This window comes from Malania oleifera, chromosome 5 (genome assembly GCF_029873635.1).
Source record: "Malania oleifera isolate guangnan ecotype guangnan chromosome 5, ASM2987363v1, whole genome shotgun sequence".
In the NCBI taxonomy this organism is placed as follows: domain Eukaryota; kingdom Viridiplantae; phylum Streptophyta; class Magnoliopsida; order Santalales; family Ximeniaceae; genus Malania; species Malania oleifera.
In genome coordinates this window covers 14,610,105-14,633,242 of record NC_080421.1, presented here as the reverse complement: position 1 = coordinate 14,633,242, position 23,138 = coordinate 14,610,105, and the positions used below count along the sequence as shown (strand labels likewise).

Sequence of the window (23,138 nt, the reverse complement as noted above, 5' to 3'; positions counted from 1 at the left end):
AAGACTTTAGGTTGTGTCATTGTGGAATTAAAATAGGGATAAATTGACCTAAGAGATTTTTAAATACTCAATTTACCCCCTCTTGGGAATACACCATTCCTGTCACTTCTTTTTACTTGGCATTAGATCATTCTTCTATTTATCTATAGTTTTTGTACGTTCTCCAAATTCAATAATAATATGTTCTTTGCATTTAAAAAAAATTAAAAAGAATTCTTGTGGCTCTTATAATAATAGTTCATATTAGATTGACTACAAGAAGAAAATAATAAGCTGACTTTGTATTGTACTCTACATATAAGTCAAAAGCTTGCATCACTAAGATTAACACAATTTTATATATATATATATATATATATATATATATATATATATATATATATGTATGTATGTATATCTTTATCAAATTGCACAAATATCATTTTTTTTTTTTGTATAATTAATGCCTGCTATTTTCTTCTCATGAGCATATGGTCAAGTGTCAAGTTTCATTGTCGCTCAAAATTCATGATTAAAGACTAATAATAAATAATCAATCTGCACAAATAAAACAAAGAGTTAACATTTACAAAGCAAACAAATTCATTTTCAAATAATTACAAATACTTGGCATCGAGCATAAGCACAAAACAAAACATCATTTACAAAGAAGTAGATATCAAATTGATTAGCATACCAAAATTTAAACTCACAATCAAAGAGGATATTATTATAACAATAATAATGGACATATATGTAGGTGATGTTGCACAAATTTAACCTTAACTTTCTTCATTTTAATTTGTTAGGCAAGAAGGATTCTTTTGGGTTTAGATTCTTTGCATCTTGAGAATTATATTGTGAACTCAAAATTAAGAGACATTCTAGAGAGAATGAGAGATAGGGAGACTATCATAGATCGAGTTAGAGCGTTCCTCTCAACTAAAACTTCTAATTGTGAGAGAATTTCTTTATATGTACAATACTCTTACGATATGTTTGGGAACATATATTTTGAATATTGAATTTAGATTTGAGTGGATTAAGATAAATTTAAATATAATTTTATATTGCATATTATTCAAATCTAATGCTTTTCCAAACATAAGATTATGACATTTCAAGATAAATTGATTGAGGCCAAAAGTCCATACATGCACATTTCTACTTTTAATATTTTTTTTGTACGTATTTATTTATCTTTTAGAAGTAAGTACTACACTTATTATCTAAATACCGCACTTATATTGACTTAATAAATTTTTTATATAATTATACCATAATGGGTATAAGCAGGCAGGCTTATTAGATGGATGTTTTTTTGTAGCCTACCAAAGGAAACCACTTTGACATAAAAGAGAATTTATTGCCTTCATGTTCTATTAGCTAGGCCATCCCCTCATGTTTCTCAGCCCGAGGTGATCAATTAATTCTACTCATTATGTTTATGAGAGGATGCATAGAGCATTAGCTAAGCTATAATTAACATTTCCATTACTCCTTACATTTTAAGGCAAACTTCCACCTCTCCCTCCCTCTGTCCGCATATGCGCATTTGTGCTCACCATTTAATTTGATCTGCATGTGTTTATTTGGTCCTATAAATGCCTCATAAACTCATCATATCCTTTCAACTAATATTGCTGCCATTCTCTCTCTCTCTCTCTCTCTCTCACACACACACACACACAGAAAGATGGGTGTTGGCAATTATGCACAAGGGCTCATTCTAGCACTGGTAATGGCTTCGACATGGGCAGCAAACGGGGAAGAGGAGAGGCTGGGCACCCGACCAGGCCTTAACGACTCCGACTGCAAGTGGGGAAGTGGCGGTCACCATGCCGGCACTCCGCAGACCCCTGGAGAACCCAGAAGGATCACTGTGGGCGGCCTGGATCACAAGTGGAACACCTTTGGCTTTAATTACGCTCGCTGGGCTCTCAACCTCACTCTTCACCAGAATGATACTCTAGGTGCTTCGCATAGTAATGAGTTTTTTATTAATGGGCATTAACTATATATTCAATGGTTAGATTTTAATTTGTACAATCAATAGTTATATGAATGATTAAGGTTCGTGCCGACTACTTAATTTACCCAGTCGACAATGCTAGGAGTGTACTCGACTTTTTTAGGTTCGGGTATTGCCAAAACCAACAACCAAATCGAACCCCTTGGTTGTTAAAACTGCTTAACCCAAACCAAGTTGTAAACCGTCAGTTGATAAGAAAACTAAACCACCCAAGTTAGATTCGGTTATTTTCAGGTTTTACAAAACTTTAAACCGTTAAACAATTGAATAAAAAATCCTTCGAAGCCCAAGACTTTGGGCCATGCTGTAAATAGAGCCCATCTTATAATTATAAATATGCTTCTAACTAGGCGGAATCTTTGAATGCAACGCCACTTCTATAAATTGTCAAGTCCTAATTTTGTTTCCCCTATGATTTTGAGTATAGTGTATCTTAAAATAGAATGAAGTATTTTATTAATTTTGGGTGGAATTAAAAATGATGTTTAAATTACTACACATTTATGAAAATATCTAATATTATCATTAATATTGTATAAAATTATAAAATATAGTTTATTAAATCCATTTTTGGTTTTTCGGTTTGGTTATTTGCTAAAAATTGACATCAAATTCGAAATTTTTAATTTTAAAAACTGAAACTGAAATTGAAAACTGAAAATTCAAATCAAAGATATTTCAGTCTGACTTTCAGTTTTCTGGTAAAATTTGTACACCCTAATTGACATCATAGGCTTGATTGCAGTTTTTCAGTACAAGCTGCCCACGAAGGACACACATCCTCACAGTGTGTACATGTTCAAGCATTGGGACTACTTGAGCTTCACCGACTGCAACTTGACGAATGCAAAGATGGTGGCGGATCAGACACAAGGAGCCGATGCTGGATTCGAGTTTGTGCTAGACCAGGCGGCGACACCTTACCTATTTGCGTGCGGCGAGCGGGGCGGCCTCCATTGCAGCACTGGCTTGATGCGGTTCATGGTGGTGCCTTTGCCGCACGACTGTGGCGTCCCCACGCAGCATGGCCCTCATGGTCGACGCATGCTTGCGTAATTTCATAAGCTCCATCTTGTAGCTCTACTTTATTGCTACTTTGTGTTTTGTATTTTGTACTTGTGTAGTTGGCTCGCTGGTATCTGGGGTTGTTGGTTAATTATGTATGTGTTTCCTCCTCTCTCTTTCTCTAGTTGGGTCTGTCTTGCAGGGGGACGGATAGTTGCTTTCTGGCTAATTTGTATCTTTGATAGTTCAATGTCTTTCTAAATTCCAAGTAAAATAAAATTGCATGGTGGACCTTGTCTTTTTTTTTTTTCTTTTGATTGGAGGCTGGTATGAGACCCGAGCTACACAATCAGAGATAACACATGACTCATTTGATAACCTTTCCCACTCCTCTCAAAATTTGAGCATAAGATTTCCTATATGAAAGTCTCAAACTTTAAGCACTATAATGCCTCCTAAAGATTTTATTTCATCTTTCACTGTATCAACTTATTTTGTTCTTGCTCACTTTCATTGGCCTTTTTATAATACTTGAATCCTCCCTTTTCACTTAAAAAAGCACATACTCATTAGAGGAGTATTTGAGAGAAAGTCATCAACCTTTAGTCGACCTCCTCGGCAGAGCAACTAGTAGTTCTATAGCTATCTTAAATTACTTACTTACAGTGTCATTTGTTGGAGCATCTAAATTAACTCTATAGGTCAGTCTATTCTTTGATTTCCTGCATATCATTATGAACATCATTTTCATCTTCTCACATTCTTCCCTTTTTTTTATGGTTGCTACTATACACTCCAAGTAAACCTAATTTATATTCCTTGTATAGAAAAGACACATATGAGCTTTTAAACTTGGGTCTTTCTCTACATAGGAAGGGAGCCCAAACCCAATAAGGATTCGATTAGGTTTGTTTATATTTAAATGAGCAATTGTCAAACTTAATTTTTAGGATCATTTAATAAACAAAAGAACCTAGTTTCCCTTCTTTGCTTTCTACCATCCTCAAAATTGAGTATTCTAACTCTTTTTTTAGGCAGTAATAAGGACTATCAAGCAATGAACTGGTTTCCAAATTAATCTCAATATGAAAGTTTAGAACTCAATCTCCAAGTACCTCATTAAATGCATCTCCTAAGAGCAAGATTCTATAAGCTAGCACTTGAAATATCATTTCCACATCGAGAGGTTTTGTGTGTGTGTGTTTTTTTTTCCCAACCCTTTTGACAAGATTCATGCTCCATATATAGAGATTCAAGTTTAATATCATAGATTGTGAAAACACAATATATTGAGTTCTACCTCCAATAAATTTTTTTTTTCCATTGCATGATTTATGGTGCGCACAAATATATAACTAATAATAACTTTTAGAATGGGCATTAATCCATTGATTTTTATTAAATCTCTCCTAAATCCATACTAATTCAAATCAAAGCCCTAAAATTTATGCTGCTCAACACCATCTAAGTATATTGCTTTTATAATTAATTAATAGTTAATTGTTATAAAATAATACAGGAATAAACAAACATGGATAATGAAAAAGTAATGAAGACAAACACAATAAAAATAATAATAATAAATAAAAGTGAGACCGGATTTACGTGGTTCGGGTTATACCTACTCCACGAGCGAACGGGATCTGAAATCCAATATCTTAAGAGGAATTACAAAATATACCTGACTTTTGTACAAATATCTCACCTTCTTACCTTATAAAATATCTCACTTTCTATTTTATTTCCTATTTCTTTCTTCTCTATTTTTTGCACGCTCAATTTTCTGCACTCTGTATTTTGCACTCTGCACTCTTTGTTTTTCCTCTCCTAATCTCAATCAGGTGATTCCCTTTATATAGCCATGAGAGGAGCAAGTGAGTTTGTTTGATAATAATAATGGATTCACATGCATGGGAAACATGAGGGAGATGGGGCAGGTATGTTGAAGACATGGATGGTGACATCCACCATTCATTTCACAACACTCCCCTTTCGATTTTTTTTTAAAGAAGGGCAGCACCTCCCCCTTGGATGTCACCCATATATTAACTTATCTAGTTAAGATCTTTAAGATGTCTCATTCCAATAAGATGAACCAGTTTCTTAAATGTTGCAGTTGACAAAGCCTTGGTGAATAAATCTTCTAAATTATCACTTGATTGAATTTGTTGTACATCTATATCACCATTCTTCTGGAATTCATGCATATAGAAAAAATTTGGAGAGATATTGTAACGACCTGCTTAAGTATTCATATAATAAAAGCAGAATAAATAAAATAGTCAACACGAACCCGTGGGTAACGGGGACATCTATCATGCACAGCGGAACCTAAGCAGCAGTAAATGTAAATCACATTCATCAACCATTAATTACATAATACTGGAGTCTACTATATTCTCAAAGTTACTGTAGTTATATACAATCTCCAAAACATCAAAATAAACTTAGGATCTTACAACAAAAACCTTCTGATCCTAGATCAGAACTTACCCTTCTAGTTAGGGAAGCTCAACTCACTCAGCGGCGGCTCTGACTCGCCGGTCTCTTCGGGTTTCCTGAAATAATTTAAACTTAGGGTGAGACCCCTCTCAATAAGGGTAGATAAATTAAAATTAGTTATGTGGCAACCTGAATATTTAATGTTGTAATACATATACTGTACATTTCACATACCATAAAACATAAATAGTAATATGGTTAGATGAACATAAAATTTCATACTTCCAAGTAATCATACTAATCATGTATTATCTGATATAATCTATAATACTGAAAACTACCCAGGATGTATAGCTAGTTGATGTCATGTATTATCCTCTATGACGGGTTGTATAACCTGAAAGCAGGACCCGACAATGGCTGACCGACCACTGCCGAGTCAAAAATGTCTGTAAGTACAATGGGCCCGCCACACCCTTGTCTGGACTGCCAGGTGGACGTCTACAACTCTACACTGAAAGCCACATCGACTATCCATCTCCCACCCCTTCGTGGGGTGGTTAGCACTAATCTGATCATAGATATATGATCTATAAGTTACGGTACCGTGCTCCTAAAACTTAACTAAACTATCATTCGCGTTCTGATAACATATAGTACATAAACATATACTGTTTATCGTAAAGCAAATAATAGCATTTTCTGAATCCTACATTATCATAATAATTATGGCTTTGTGCCGAAAACATGAATAAATGCAGCCTTGCGCCGAATAATATGAATAATTACGGCCTTGCGCCAACCATCAATTACGGCCTTGTGCTAAACATATCATATATTCTAAAATCATAATTTACTGTATTTATCATGTTATTCCCGAAAATATTTGTAAACATGCTTTATTTTGTAAATCTAACTTAACATCGTATAATATATATATATATATATATATATATATATATATATATATATATATATTCTCACACCACACGAATTGAATGAAATCATATATTCCGTTCTGAAATCACATTTCTTGTATAATTGCAGTATTTTTCCAAACTTACATTTTCTCAATTACTCTCATATATAATCGCATGCTTTGTAAAAATTATTCTACTTTTAAATAATAGTAATTTCAATGAAAAATAATTGTTTTAATTTATTCCCTTACTTGGCAACTGAAAAGCCTCTCTATAATACTTGTCTCACACCCGAAGGAAACCCTAAGCAGTACCTTGAAAATGATAACTTCTAGAACTAAATTTCAGTATTTATTCGAGTACATCATCTCCTTCAACTATGGAAAGACCAAAATCCAAATAAAAAGTCTTACCTTGATTCAAGGGTGAATTCTAATGGAGTTCCACCGACGATCCGCTCCGGTAGATATGTAGATAACTTCTCCAAGAGTGTCGGGGTGGCTTCAGATCGTCGAACCGGCTAAAATCCGGCCCGAAATCGAAGAGAGATGGAGGAGATACTGTAGGGGAGAGAGAGAGAGAGAGAGAGAGAGAGAGAGAGAGAGAGAGAGAGAGAGAGAGAGAGAGAGAGAGGGAGGGAGTGATTTTCTATTTTTGTTCTGTGTAAAACCGAGTTTTTGCATTATTTATAGAGTCAGATTCGTCGACAAGACACATCACCTCGTCGACGAGTTCTTGAAGTGTTTCGTCAATGAACCTTCAACCCTCATTGACGAAATTCAGAATTGCCAAAACCCTTCTCGATATTTTCTCATCGACGAAATGCTTCCTCGTCAACGAGGTCCTCATGTACCCTCGTCGACGAAGTTGGCTGCCTCCTTCTATTTATGTTTCCATTTCCCTCCCTCTTTATTATTTAAATACCATTATTTAAATACCATTATTCTTTGGGTCATTACAGATATGCTTTGTCATGTCACTCTTTATGTATCCTTCTCTCAATTGAGGTATACATGTAGCGTTGTCTTCATACAAAACTGTTGGAATATCCTTGATTGACTGAAGGCAACAATTTTCTTAGATATGAGAAATCATCGATCTAAGTCACACGCATTATCTACTAGTTTCATGAATAGCTAGTATTTTAGAATGATTGGAGGATGTTACTGTAATCGTCTACTTTGCTGATTTCCAATATATAGTAGTTTTTCCATAAAGAAATACATATCCAGTTTGAGATTCAGCATTATGAGGATTGGATAGATATCCAACATCTACATATCCTACTAGTTGAGATTTGGAATTAAACGAGTAAAATAGACCCAAATCATATGTACCTATCAAATAATGTAGAATATATTTAATTCCATTCCAGTGTCGCCGAGTAAGAGTAGAGCTATATCTTACTAGTAGATTTACAGCAAATGCAATGTGAGGTCTAGTACAATTTTCCAAATACATCAAAGAACTGATAGAACTTAAATATGGTACTTCGGGACCAAGTAATTCATCCCCTCATCACGAGGTCGAAATAGATCTTTCTTAACATCAAGTGATCGCACCATCATTGGAGATCCCATAGGATGAACTTTATCCATATAGAATTGTTTCAATACCTTTTCAGTATATTTAGATTGATAAACAAAAATTTCGCCATTTAAATGTTCAATCTGTAGGCCAAGACAATATTTTGTCTTTCCTAAATCTTCCATCTCAAATTTTGCCATTAAATAATTAGCAGCTTTAGTGAGCTCTTCAGGAGTCCCAACTAAATTCAAATCATCAACATAAACAACAATTATAGCAAATATGGATTCTAATATTTTAATAAAAACGCATGAACAAATTGGATTGTTTATGAATCCTTTTTTCACTAGGTACTCACTTAATCGATTGTACCACATGCGCCCATATTGCTTTCATCCATATAAGGAACGTTGGAGTTTGACTGAATATAAATTACTAGGTTTTGCTTCAGGCAACTCAAAAATTTCAAGGATTTTCATATAAATTTCACTATCCAACGATACATATAGGTATGCTGTTACTATGTCCATAAGACGCATGCTCAGTCGTTCAGCGACTGCTAGCCCAACTAGGAATCAAAAAGTGATTCCATATGTGAGAAACCTTGTGCCACAAACCTTGCTTTATATCGAGTAATTTCATTATTTCGTTTCGCTTGCGCACAAATACCCATTTGTATCCAACGAGTTGGACATCTTATGGTATCTGGACTACAGGTCTAAAAACTTTTCTTTCTAAAAGAGATTTTATTTTTGATGTGATAGCCTCTTTCTATTTTGACCAATCACTTCTATATCGACATTCATCGACAGATTTTGATTCAGGATCCTCATTACTTTATAATGTCAGTAGCTACTGTGAATACAAATGTATTATTGACAAGAACTTTATTTCTATCTCAAATTTCTCTTGTGTAATGTATTGAGATCTCATTATTATTTCCAAGTACCTGTCCCTTTTCAAGGGATGTCTCTTCAAGAGATTCCTCTTCAGAAGGAGATTTCTTTTCAGGAGATTCTATAATAGGGATTTCATTTCCAGGAGAAATGGGTTTGTGAATGTCGATTGGATTATTTACCTCTGTAACCTCTTTTGGAGCATTTATAGATTTCAATTTTCTCCTTCTAGGAGTCTTATCTTTTGCACTAACAAACCTTCCACGTTTAACTTGCGGTTCAGATTTATTAGCCTACTATTGTCCTTCAAGGACATCAAAACGTGCTGGAATATTTGTAGTAGGTATATGGGATTTTAGTATTTCCTTGGTATCTGCAAAAGAATCAGGTAACTGATTTGCAATCTCTTGCAAATGTATAATCTTTTGAACTTCAAGTTCACATTGATTTGTACAAGAATCTAAATGAGATAAACTCATGGCATTCCATGTGATTTCATGTTGAGTTTCAGGCACTAATTTTTCTCTCCTTAATGCAGGGAATATCGTTTCATCAAAATGACAATCTTGAAACCGTGCTTTAAACAAATCACTCGTTAAAAGTTCAAGATATCTAATAATAGAAGGAGAATCAAAACCAACATAGATACCAAGTTTACGTTGAGGGCCCATTTTAGTTCCTTGAGGAGGGGCAATAGGAACATATACTGTACAACCAAAAGTTCTTAAATAAGAAATATCAGATTGTTACCCAGAGACTAATTGTATGGGTGAAAAATTATTGTAAGCAGTTGGTCTTATATGAACTAAGCATGCAACATGAAAAATAGCATGTCCCCAAATAGATATGGGCAATTTGGTTCTCATAATCATAGGCCTAGCAATAAGTTGAAGTCTCTTAATAAAAGATTCATCTAAACCATTTTGTGTATGGGTATGAGCAACAGGATGTTCAACATCTATTCCAAGTAACATGCAATAGTTATCAAAAGTTTGGGATGTAAACTCACTAGCATTATCCATCCGAATCGATTTAATTGGATAATCAGGAAAATGAGCTCATAATCTAATTAGTTGATAAAGAAGTTTAGTAAAAGCAACATTTCAAGTAGAAAGCAGAGAAACATGTGAGCATCTAGTAGATGCATCAATTAGAACCATAAAGTATCTAAATGGTCCAAATGATGGATGTATTCGTCCGCATGTATCACCAAGAATTCTTTGTAAGAAATTGAATGACTTAAAATTTACTTTCGAAACAGATGTTTGACAATTAATTTCCCTTGAGAGCAGACCGTACACATGAAATCTCTAGATAAAAGAATCTTCTGGTTCTTTAGTGGATGACCATATGAGTTTTCAATGATTCTTCACATCATTACATCTCTAGGATGTCCAAGACGATCATGCCAAAGTGTAAATAACTTTGGGTCATTATAACTCTGGTGCAAGACATTATATGATTCAATTGCTTTAATCTTTGTATAATATAGTCTAGAAGATAAGGTTGACAACTTTTCTAAAATTTGTTTTTTCCCAGAAATAATGGAAGTAATGTAAAGAAATTCTTTACTGCCTTCATTTGTGGTTTCAATATGATACCCATTGAATCTTAAATCTTTAAAGTTTAATAGATTTTTTTTGGATCTGTTAGAGTATAAAGATTTATCGATTTGTAATAAAGTACCATTGGGTAACTTTATATTAGCTCTTCCGAAGCCTTCAATCAAATTTGTAGATCCAGATATTGTATTAACATTTGTTGATGATATTTTCAAATTATGGAAATATTTCCTATCTCAAAGAATTGTGTGTGTTGTAGCACTGTCAGCTAAACAAACTTCTTCCATAGACATCTTAGGCTCGTTCAAAGCTTTAAGATAATTTTCACCACAACAAATATTTTAAAAACTCATTACTATAATAATAACAACAATTTATCAAAATACAATATTACTTACTATACATATGTCCTAAAATATTACATCATTATTTTCATCTGGATTTATAAGGAAATCAGCAACATGAAGATAGACAGAGTTGGATTGTTCAGTAGCAAGGTCCATTGGAACAATATTATCGGTAAAATTTGTTTCAATTTCTTTACTCTTTTCCTTTTCTTTTATGGATGCTTGGTATAAATCTACCAAGTGTCTGGGTGTACGAAGGTATGTGACCAAGGACCTTTTCCTCCGCATCTATAACATTTAGCTTCATAGTGTTTGGGTCGCTGATTTTGATCATTTGCCCTCTTTTGGGGGTCATCCCTCTTGTGGGGGTTTGTACCTCACGTCAATGCCAGTAATTATTTTGACCACAACCGCAACTATATCCACGACCATTCATGCGGCCTCGCCTTCGACCACGAGATGTTTTTACATTCACTTCAGGGAATGGGGTCGAACCAGTTGGACGGGTTTGGTGATTTCACATCAAAAGCTCGTTATTTTGTTCAGTGACAAGAAAACATGATATAAGTTCAGAAAATTTAGTAAATTTCCTTTCCCTCTTTTGTTACTGCAGGAGCATATTAGTGGGATGTAAAGTAGTAAAAGTTTTTTTCTAACATGTCTTAATCAGTAATATTTTCTCCACATAACTTTAGCTTCGAGCTAATTTTATGTAGAGTTGAGTTATATTTGCTGACAATTTTAAAATCTTGCAACCTTAGGTGCAACCATTCATATCGAGCTTTTGGTAAAATCACTGTTTTTTTTTTTATGGTCAAACCTATCCTTTAAATTTCTCCATAGGACGAGTGAGTCTTTAACAGTGAAGTATTCCGTTTTTAATTTTTCTTCTAAATGATGTCGGATAGAGATCATGGCTTTAGCGCGATCTTGCTGGGATGTGGTATTTCCATCTAATATTGTATTTCCTAAGTCTATTGCATTCAAATGGATTTTTACATCAAGAATCCATAAGAGATAGTTGTTGCCGTTGATGTTAGGGGGAACAAATTCAATTTTGCTTAGGTTTGACATCTAAATAAATTAATAATAATAAAACGATTTAGAAAAGCGAAACATACTAACTGAAATAATACAGAAATAGTAATATAATTTTTTTTTCAGGAGATTAAAAATTATTAGAATTGTTAATCTATTGTTAATCTGTTAGGTAGTTTAGTTGTTAATTTGTTAGTTATTATTTCAGTTGTATTTTTCATTTCATATACTAGTAAATACTAGTATAAATATCATTGTTAAGTTAACTTCAGTAATGGGAATAATACAATTTTATTTATTTTACATGGTATTAGAGCATTTTTCTTCCACACACACTCTCTCTCTCTCTCTCTCTCAGTTTCAAGAAAACTTGAGAGTTCTTCCGTTGTTCCCTGCGAAGAGTTCCACTTGTGGTCTCACCTCTCAGAGCACTCTCCGCTCCACTCTAACGCTCTCTCAATCTCCACAGGCTTCACGATCTCTTCCACTGCAATCCCTTGCGTTCTCCATGTCTGCGGCTCCAGATTCCGTCGATGCCTTCATCACTAGAGGTGATGACTTCAAGTTCGGCTCCTAGTGTTCAAAGAGCAAGTAAACCGTTCTTGCAATCAAGATTCATGGGTTCCCGTTCACAATCAAGATCACTCCTCATGTTGAAGCCCTTGAAGCTTCTTGATGATGCCTCTGAAACCACGTTCTTGGAACCCCAATTCACTGTTCTTGTGTTGGGCAGTCACCACGGCTTTGTCGCAGACATTCGCCTCTGAAACCGAGTTATCGAAATCATGGTTCACCCAGAGTCGTGGATTCCTTACTGCTTTGATGCTCTAGAGGTGCCGAAGAGTCAGATAGGCGAGGTGTTTTGTATTTTGCGCAATTTGAAATTGCTCGTCTCAACGATCTTCTTTTCTTGTTTTCTTTGTTTGGGCATTTCTCATTTCGTTTTCAGTTCTTTGATTTCTTCTTTCCCCTTTTTGGTGATTGCGTCACTTCCCCTCCTTGAATTTTCTGATTTTCTGATTTTTCTTCTGCATACATTTTTTTTTTTTAAATATACTAGTATTGAAGTTATCTTTACAATGATATTTATACTAATATTTATACTAGTATATGAAATGAAAAATACAACTGAAATAATAACAAACAAATTAACAACTAAACTACCTAACAGATTAACAATAGATTAACAATTCTAATAAAAATATACACTCTTTAAGAGGTAAACAATTACTATCTCTTTTGGAGTTTAAATATATTGTCTCTTTAGGAGACTTATCTCTTCGGGAAATTAGATATATAGTCTCTTCAGGAGGACTATTTTACCATCTCTTCTAGAGATTGGTAATATATATAGACAGTATAAAAATAAAACCAGTCATTGAAGCGGTATGAATAAACAAAAATAAAACCGTCCATTAAGGCGGTATATATATAAATATATCAACTAGGTAGAGTTTCGTGCTGATAACATGTTATAAAATAATACATGAATAAATAAACGTGGATAATCACAAAGTAATGAAGATAGGCAAAATAAAAAAATAAAAAAAATTAATAATAAATAAAAGTGAAACCGGATTTATGTGGTTCAGTTTATACCTACTCCACAGGCGGATAGGATCTGAAATCCACTATTTTACGAGGAATTACAAAATATACCTGACTTTTGTACAAATATCTTGCCTTCTTACCTTACAAAATATCTCACTTTCTCTTTTCTCTCATATTTCTTTCTTCTCTATTTTCTGTACGCTCAATATTCTGCACTTTGTATTTTGCACTCTGCACTCTTCGTTTTTCCTCTCCTTATCTCAATCAGGTGATTCCCTTTATATAGTCGTGGAATGAGCATCATAATAATTATAGATTCACATGCGTAGGAAACATGAGGGAAATGGGGCAGAATGTTGAAGACATGAATGGTGTCATCCACCATTCATTTCACAACATTAATTACTTATATGTATAATTATTAATTAATATTAAACTATGACTAAAACATATAAATTAATCAAATCCATAACACAATAATAACAAAAACTACTAGAGCCTTAATTAGTCCCTTGATGTGAACAACTACGTGTATCCTTCCGCTCAATTACCAAAAAATGACAACACATTAGTAAACAGTGTAAATAATCAACCTACCACCTTCAAATAAATTTCGGAAACTCGTTTATATATATATATATATATATATATATATATATATATATATATATATGTATATATATAAAAGTTGCAGCAGGCATAGCATGTGTCAACTCCATCGCCGCCGCATTGATCAAGCCGAGCCGAGCAACGGCCAGACGGCGAACCTCATCATGCCGGCGCTGCAGTGGGTGCCATTTCCTTCGCCGGATCCAAATAACGCAGGCATGTACTCGCTGTAAGGATAGGTCAGCTTGAACTCAAATCCCTTACCCTCTCCGTCCGTCGGACTCGCCAGCATGAACGCACTGCCAATGTCGCAATTTGCGAAGCTGTAATAGTCCCACGGGTCGAACAGGTACACGCTCTCAGAAATATTGTTTTTCGCGGCGGGAGCAGGATACCTGAAAACTATGCTCACAAATCAACACACAAGCACGGATTCTCCCGTTTAGTCACTTTTACTATATGTTAAATTATATGGTTGAGACAAAAAAGAACAGAAGAGTTAAGAATTAATGCTAGAAAACAAAAGAAGCTAACAAAATTGAAGATGGTCGATGATGAGAAGTGGCAATAGGAGCTGATATGATCACCTAGAGTATCATTTTGGTAGAAGGGGCTATGCTTTATAGCCCAATCGGTGTAGTTAACGCCGTAAGTCCACTTCGCCGACCCGCCCACGATGAATGTTTTGGGCGTTCGACTGGGAGGAGGATTGTCGTCGTCGCCGGGCTGCCAACTCCGATTGGGACTGGCAGTGCAAATTGCCAGCAAGAAAGCAGTTACGACCATAACGAGTTCTCTTACACAGCGAAGCGCCATTGATCTTCTTCTTTTGATTTTTTTTTTTTTCTCTAAATGTTGTCTAGCATAGGAAGAACTAGTTTATATAAAAATAAATTAGTAAAGGAATATGTTAGATTGCCACAAACAACTCACAAAACAATGGGTAGATAGTTAATTAAAAGATGTGAAGTTACAGAAAAGAAAGAGGAAGCTAGGGAAACAGCTTTATTTATGTTATTTATAAAAATAAACTCAGAGTAATTTTTTAGAAATTATAGATTTTTAGGTAAAGAAAATTATTTTGAATTGTTCTTCTAGTTATCTAGGATTAAGATGACCTATTACAGTACTACAATTAATTGAAGTAAAGAAACTTACAATGAGTGATCGATCACCTGAAATTTATTTAATTTTAAATAATAAGATGTTTCATGCTTGGTCGTCTAAACCTAGGACCATCTTAATAATAGAAACCCTAATCTTAATAGGTTATTGTCCCTCAAATCACATAACTTCATTGTAGGAAACTCCATGTGGCCAACATCTTAATTTGGCCTAGACTTTGAATAGTAAGAACCTAATTAAATACAAGGAGACGTCATCTTATTATTTTAAAGAAAAATAAGAGAACAAATAGAACTTGACTACAAAAACAAAAAAGACATGCCAAGAAAAAAGGTCTTAACATATATAAATTAAGTTACGAACTGAGAAGACTGACCGATTTAAGAACAGGCATGTTTAATACTTCAATTTTGTCTTTTCAATTTCCTTTTTAGTAGATTGGTAAATTGTAATCTTTTAGTTAATTCAACTCAATTCCAACTAATTAAAAGAATAAATAAATGATGAACAAATCACAAATGAAATTAAAATCAAATAATAAAACATATGAGCAACATAAATGCTCAAATAAACCTACAATTCAGAAGGAATGTCATAGTTATACTTAAACCTACATTTTTCTTATTTTAAAATATGTTCGTAAATTGGAATAATTAATAATAAAAAAAATTAAAAACACATAAATTTTTTTTTCCATAGATTTAAACTCTGAATTTAAACTTCTAAGCTACTTATTCCTTTTTTTTTTTCAAATGTGGAATCAAATTTGTAATAGTTTTGGATCCTAAATGAATCGATGAAGAGGATGGTCAAAACACAAGTCATGCATGTATACACATAAATCACACTCCACATACAATATTCATTATATGTAAAGATGCAAACACACAAAATCAAAATCATGATTTTAATAACAAAAGCAAGATCAACACACAAATTCATTCAAACCATGCAATGCTAGCTACTCAAACATAATTCTTGCTACAATAAAAAAAGATTTAATATATACAAAAGAAATCCACTTGCAATGCATAACCAAAAATTTGATAAGGTTCAAAGATAAATACACCTTAAGGTTTCTATTTATAAACATAAGAACGATTCTCGTAGTAAGACTTTACCTTGGGACATATCCTAAGAGAAAATTACTATGCAACCACCGAAAACTCTCTCTCACGCTCACTGGCTTTACACTCTCAACACACCATATTACATTGCACACATACACGCTTCTATTTATAGTGGATACAAAACCAAAATAATCAATAAATGTGGGAGCAAATCTTCAACGAAGGTGGGCTAGTAGGTGGAGTAGGTTGCCTACCGATTCTAGAGAAATCAACAGCGGTGGGCTGCCGGCCATCTCCAGTCAAGGTTACTATTTCAACAATGAGAAAATGCAAAGAAAACTTGGAAAATCCTAGGAAAATGCACCAAATTTTCCTCTGGCTTTGCCCTGCACAAGCATAATTTACTATCTTTCGAGTCCCGCTGACAGTCATGCTCACACTCGAACCCTTCTCAGAAGATTAAGGTTGGTCAGCGGTGCATCCCACAAGGGGATCCCGCCAATTAACTTCCTTACACCTTACGAGTTTACTCACTCGTTGACTCGCACACATGTTAGACTCCTTGGTCCGTGTTTGAAGACGAGTTGAATGAAGAGAGCCTGCAGACCGATATCTGGAGCACGTCATAACAGCGCACACTACCCACCATGATCATAGCAACGACATCTCCACAAGTATATCAACAGCCTGGGCTTAGGAACCCGCATCGGCCCACATCCTGTGTCGATCGGTGGATTAGCTTATCACCATTCCACATCAGACCATCTCTAACACTAGTTAGCATGTCAAGTACTTCTCAGGTGTGTTGAACATAGCAATGAGTGAGTTGACAATCATCATCAAGATAGAAGGGGAAAGGAGGAGCTTGAGAGGTGAAAGAGAAATTAAGATACTTTCAAGGTAAAAGAGAAATTGAGATACTTCCAATTCAAGATACATAAATCTTTGGTGGTCTAAAAAGGAGAGGAGGGAGAGTAATGAAAGTAGCTATGGGCATTGAATTGGGGTTACAATGATTATTATTACTCTCTTTAACAATCATATTTACTTTTTTTTTTTTTTAGCAACAGCTAGCAGGACTAGCTGACATGATTCAATGAATAAATTAAGTTTTCTAACCAACAACACATATATTTTTTTTTAAACAAGTACAACACCATAATTAAGATTAGACTTTATATTTTAAAACCCCAGGTCTGGTTTCAATATATGAGCATAATATGTATGTATAATGCACCATTGTGGAGGGTAAAACAATGAATAGTGATCAAGAGAGTATATGCACTGTTGTGGAGGGTAAAACAGTGAATAGTGATCAAGAGAGTAAATTTATTATTTTTAAAACAAGGCTAGTTGGATTAAGCAAGAAACTTGAATGAACTAACGAAGGCAAGTTGAGTTGAGGAGCCATACAAATATAGCCAAAGTATTTAAGCACCGAGAGAGGAACATAAAAGCAAAAACTCAGCCCAATCTAAAGAATGAAAAAGGCATGAATGACACCAAAAGAAAAGATTGTGAATGAATCTTGAGAAAACCACCGCTATGGTGGAGGATTTGGTTGGTGAAGAAGATTCTTTGATTGTAGTCCTTCCATAATTCTCGAAGAACAACACTAGGTGGAGGATTTGGTGAAGAAGATTCTTTGATTGCAGTCCTTCCATAATTCTCAAAGAACAACACTAGGTGCGGAGAGTTTTAATATTCTTTTGCAGCCCTAAAGGATGAAAAATTCCAACAATTGAGAGGGAGGCATCAAGTGATGTTTTTAAAATGTCAAAGAATATCTACATCTTTCTTACAAAACTTCAAAAAAAAAATTAACTATATATTCTCAAAACCAATATAATTTTGCATTAACATATTAAATTAAATCTTAAATGCGTGTCACCTATACCATCTCCTAGCTAGTGCAAACACATACTTAATGTGTGTGCCAAGCAATAACTACCAACCCACCATAACTACCCACCTCTCCTAATAATTTGCATACACAAGCAAGAATTATACATATTTAGAAGAAGTAAAAGTGAAAGATCAAGGTTAAAAAAACCTAAAGTAGAAATGCAATATATATATATTCATATTATTGCTTTTATACAAATATATATACACACATATATATTCTCCCTCAACTTTTCTTCTCATGTCTTTAATTATCTTATCTACCAACCCACTTTTTTATGAGCTGTCTATCCCCCGCGACAACTTTATCTTACACACGTATATACATTGACTTACATATAAACCACATCATATAAAAACCTGACCCAATGCATGCATCCTTAACTCAATCGTGGTCATCATCTAGTTTTAGAATCCATAACCTATGTGTACCTTTCTCGAGTTCCTACTCAGTTGATTAACCATTCATCAGGTGGGCAAGAAGGAAAAGGAAGCACAAGAGAAAGATGGCTCATGGTGATGCGCAGAGACTCATTCTAATGGCGACAACTTCCATATTACTAATTGCTAGCACTGCCAATCCAAACTGGGATTGGATGGTCGGAAGCGACTACTCGGACTGGAGCCCTCCTAATCGATCGCCCAAAAAGTTCATCGTCGGTGGCGTAGCAAAGTGGGCTGCCGGCGTCAACTACACCGACTGGGTCATCAAAAATCGTCCCTTCTACGAAAATGACACTCTAGGTCAGATCAAATACAGCTCCATTAAAAATTCACAGCACATTAATTAGTTGCCACTTCTCGTTTCCATGCTTTATTTTGTTTTCTTCCCCTTTAATTTGCTTTCTTCTTCTTCTTCTTCTTCTTCTCTTTTAAAATGATCGAAGATCGTGTTTGGTAACTTAATGTTAATTAATGGTGCGCAGTTTTCAAGTACCCACCTCCGGGTGGTAAAAGAAAGACTGGATACAGTGTGTACTTGTTCGACTCGTGGGACTACTGGAGCTTCGCAAGTTGCGACATCGACACTGCGCGCATGGTCGCTAACTCCACTCAAGGAGTGGGGAAGGGTTTCCAGTTCAAGCTCACTTATCCCTTCGGAGCAGACATGCCAGCCTTGTTTGGTTGTGGCGAAGGGAATGGCAGCCATTGCAGAGACGGCGGGATGATGTTGGCCGTGTGGCCGTGGCCGCGCCGGCGACCGCTGCAACACTGATCACTGCCGCCCCGCAGCCTTAATGAGTCACATTTATATTATTTTGATGCATGTGCTCTCGAGTTAGGTTTTCGGCCAAATAGTAAATTAGGGCCAAGGTTTGAAAGGGTTTCTTCACGTCTTGTGTCATCCCAAAATACTCCGAACTTTTTTTAAAAACTATTATTTTTCTTTAACCATTTTTTTTTTCCTTTCTATTTTTAACAATGAACGATGCCATGTATGGACAAAAATATCATTTGTATTTTTATATTTAAACTTTTTTTTTTCAAAATCTATTTTACATTTTACAATCTCTCTAGCTAACTATTCCCTTTTCTTTTTTTTATATTCTTATTTAAAATTAAATTATGAGGTGAGCTAAAAATATTTCAACTCGAAACGGCGCATTACAATTATACACAGCCCCAAGAAATAAAAATGAAACAAAAACACCCCCTCTCTCCCCTGCCATTAGGGGTGAACAAAATTTATCAAAAAACTAGAAATCTGTTGAAGATTAAACTTGAGAACAGTGGGACGGTGGCAGCAAAAATTTGACTGTAGCAGCTTCATCAATCGGCAGCCCACCTCCATTGAAGTTAAGCGAGATTTGGCCACCAACCTTACCAAACCAGCCACAATCGTTGAAGTTTAAATTCCCACCATTGTTGATTATTTGGTTTCTGTAATTGCTATAAATAGGTGAGTGTGTGTGCATTGTAAGTGTGGTGTGTTGAGAGTGTAAAGCCAGTGAGAGAAAGAAATGAGAGTTGCTTCCTCTGTGTATTGTTTCTGATTGAAATAAATTGTTCTTGAATTTATCCTCATTGAGTTTCAGTCACAACCAGTGACTGAGTGTTCCTCTCCACCCATCAGTGGTATCAGAGCGTCCAGGTACGCCGAAATTCGCCAAACAGAGGCGAACAGAGGAGAAATTCAATTTTCTTCTCAGTTTTGAAGTTGCTCCAAATACCAAATTGAGCCTGCCATTGTGCAATTAGACTCGAGACGATTCCAACGGTGAAAACCACGTCTTAAAAGGAGACCGGGAGGCTCTTCACACGCTCCCACGCGCCTCCCACGAAGACAGCTTTTTCCCACGCGCCGACAAAGACTCCGACAGACGGCCACACGCGCCTCACGCTCCCGCACGCGTGTTCTTCTCCCGATTGGAGAGATCCAACCCGGAAAGCGACCCGCAACCCGGTCCAGCGACCAGAAACCCGGATCCGTGCCCGAGACTTGACCCGCATCCGACCCGCCTCCCAGCAGCGGACACGCGGCACGCGCAGAGAATGCCACGTGGTGTAAAGGGATCATTAACGCCGTTAAACGGCCGTTAAGTTAAACCGGTTAGTTAAAAATTCACCAGAATTGCCTATAGCCGGTTCAGTGATTTTTAGACCGGTTCTTTGCAAACCAAAACCGGTTCCTAAGGTTTTTCAACCTTTTGAATTTATTGGTGGCATTAGATTTACCAAAATCAGTCCCCATCTCTCTGTTTTTTATATATTAAATTCGATGGCTAACGGTACTATCCAATCGGTCATTCCAAAATTGACCCGAGAGAATTATGACAACTGGTCGATTCAAATGAGAGCCCTTTTAGGTTCTCAGGATGTCATGGACATCGTTGAAGATGGGTAAAGAGAAAGCCCATCAAAAGAAGTCGAAGCAGCTATGCCCGAAGCTCAAAGAACGACCTTGCGAGCCGATTGAAAGAAAGATTGCAAGGCAAAATCCATAATCTACCAAGGCCTTGATGAGGCCACGTTCGAAATCATCGCCTCCGCAAAGACATCTAAAGAAGTTTGGGACTCTCTCCATCGAACACACAAAGGTGCAGATAAAGTAAAAAAGATTCGTCTTCAGACATTGCGAGGTGAGTTCGAATCTCTCAAAATGAAGTCTACTGAATCCTTTACAGACTACTATACACGAGTAATGGTAGTATCAAATCAATTAAGAAGAAATGGAGAAATTCTTAATGACGAGAGAATTTGTGAAAAAATTTTGCGATCTTTAGATCCAAAATATGATTATATAGCTGTGACCCTGGAAGAAACAAAAGACTTGGAAACAATGTCTGTAGAAGAACTTGTGGGCTCACTCCAAGCCCATGAGCAAAAAGTCAATAGAAGAAGTGATGATAAAGCACTGGAGCAAGCTCTCCAAACGAAGTTATCCCTCACTACAGATAGAAACGACAAAGGGGGGACGTCACAACAAGGAAGAGGACGAGACCGAGGATCTCGTGGAAGAAATTCTGGAAATTTTAACTCCAGAGAAGGTGGCAGAGGCAGAAGAGGTCCCACTAGAGGAGGACGAAATCAACAGAGCTATGTCCCACAAGGCAGAGGACAAGGAAGAAGAGGAGGATATAATAATCGCTCGAATGTAGACAAAAGAAACATTCAATGCTACAATTGTCACAAGTATGGACACTATAGCAATGAATGTTGGGGGCGACAACAAGAAAAGGTTAGCGAGGAGGTCAACCTTGCCGAAACTGATCATGCAGATGGAGAGTCGTTGATGCTGATGGCACACAATGCAACTCCTCAGGACCAGAGTGTTTGGTACCTTGATTCTGGAGCCAGCAACCATATGACTGGCAGAAAGAACCTATTCTTTGAACTTGATGAGAAAGTTCAGGGGGAGATATCTTTCGGCGATAATTCTAAAATCCCAGTCCAAGGGAGAGGAGATGTTTTGATCAAATAGAAGTCTGGAGATCATGCTTACATCTCCAACGTCTACTATGTGCCAGCCATGAAGACTAATATACTTAGTCTCAGACAGCTCGTGGAGAGAGGCTATCGAATTAGCCTCAGTGATAAGCAGATGGTGATAATAGATGCTCGAGGAAATCTTGTTACTCGAGTTCAAATGGCAAAGAATCGAATGTTTCCGCTTGCCATTCAACATGATACGCCAAGGTGTTTGAGCGCTATCATCAAAGACAAAGACTGGCTATGGCATCTAAGGTATGGGCATCTAAACTTTGAAAGTTTGAAACAATTGGGAAGCAAGAAGATGGTGAAGGGCTTACCCAATATCCATCATCCAAATGTGATATGTGAAAGCTGTATTTTGAGCAAGCAACATAGAAACAGCTTTGGAAAGCAAACCGACTGGGGATCAACTATGCCGCTCCAACTAATACACACAGATGTGTGTGGTCCACTAAGACCATTTTCAAATGGACAGAATCGATACTTCCTCACCTTCATCGATGACTACAGCAGGAAGACCTGGGTCTACTTCTTGAAAAGGAAGTCAGAGGTGTTTGACAAGTTCAAAGAGTTCAAAATTCTTGTGGAGAAACAGAGTGGCTTCCGTATCAAGTCACTCCGGTCAGATCAAGGAGGAGAGTACAAAGACGAAGCTTTCCTGGAATTCCTTAGACAACAAGGGATTCAGAAACAGTTCACACCATCATACACTCCCCAATTGAATGGAGTAGCCGAAAGGAAGAACTGCACAATCCTTAACATGGCTAGAAGCATGTTAAAGGATAAAAATGTGCCCAAGAGTTTTTGAGCAGAAGCAGTGTTATGTGCAGTCTATCTGCTCAATAGGTGTCCGACGAAGAGTCTTGATACAAAGACACCATATGAAGCCTGGAGTACTCACAAGCCCAGTGTGAGTCATCTTAGGGTGTTTGGCTCCATAGCCTACGCCAAGATCCCAGAAGCAAGAAGGACAAAACTGGATGATAAAGGAGAGAAGTGTATCCTTGTAGGATACGGTGACAGCACCATGGGATATCGACTTTACAATCCCATCAACAAGAAAGTCTTTCACAGTCTGGATGTCATCTTTGAAGAAAATGAATCTTGGAAATGGGACCAGGCTGAATGTTCCAAAGATGCGGAATTGACACTTGAAGGGGAAGAACCTACACAGACAAGAGAAGTGGCTATCGAGCC

The 23,138-nt window shown here is 36.2% G+C and overlaps 3 protein-coding genes across 3 annotated transcripts; 2 read left to right on the top strand and 1 right to left on the bottom strand.

Annotated features, from left to right (window-relative positions):
• The first annotated feature begins 1,662 nt into the window (after nt 1-1,662).
• LOC131155688 (uncharacterized) lies at nt 1,663-3,142 on the top strand. Its single transcript, XM_058108995.1, has 2 exons — nt 1,663-1,952; nt 2,757-3,142. The coding sequence occupies exons 1-2, from the start codon at nt 1,676-1,678 to the stop codon at nt 3,065-3,067; spliced, it is 588 nt and encodes a 195-aa protein (XP_057964978.1). The 5' UTR covers nt 1,663-1,675; the 3' UTR covers nt 3,068-3,142.
• A 10,890-nt stretch (nt 3,143-14,032) lies between these two features.
• Nucleotides 14,033-14,724, bottom strand: LOC131155856 (uncharacterized). Its single transcript, XM_058109303.1, has 2 exons — nt 14,496-14,724; nt 14,033-14,310 (listed from the first exon to the last, which is right to left on the bottom strand). The coding sequence occupies exons 1-2, from the start codon at nt 14,722-14,724 to the stop codon at nt 14,033-14,035; spliced, it is 507 nt and encodes a 168-aa protein (XP_057965286.1).
• Nucleotides 14,725-18,514: 3,790 nt separating this feature from the next.
• Nucleotides 18,515-19,224, top strand: LOC131155855 (uncharacterized). The gene is made up of 2 exons (XM_058109302.1): nt 18,515-18,752; nt 18,935-19,224. The coding sequence occupies exons 1-2, from the start codon at nt 18,515-18,517 to the stop codon at nt 19,222-19,224; spliced, it is 528 nt and encodes a 175-aa protein (XP_057965285.1).
• The last annotated feature ends 3,914 nt before the right edge of the window (nt 19,225-23,138 follow it).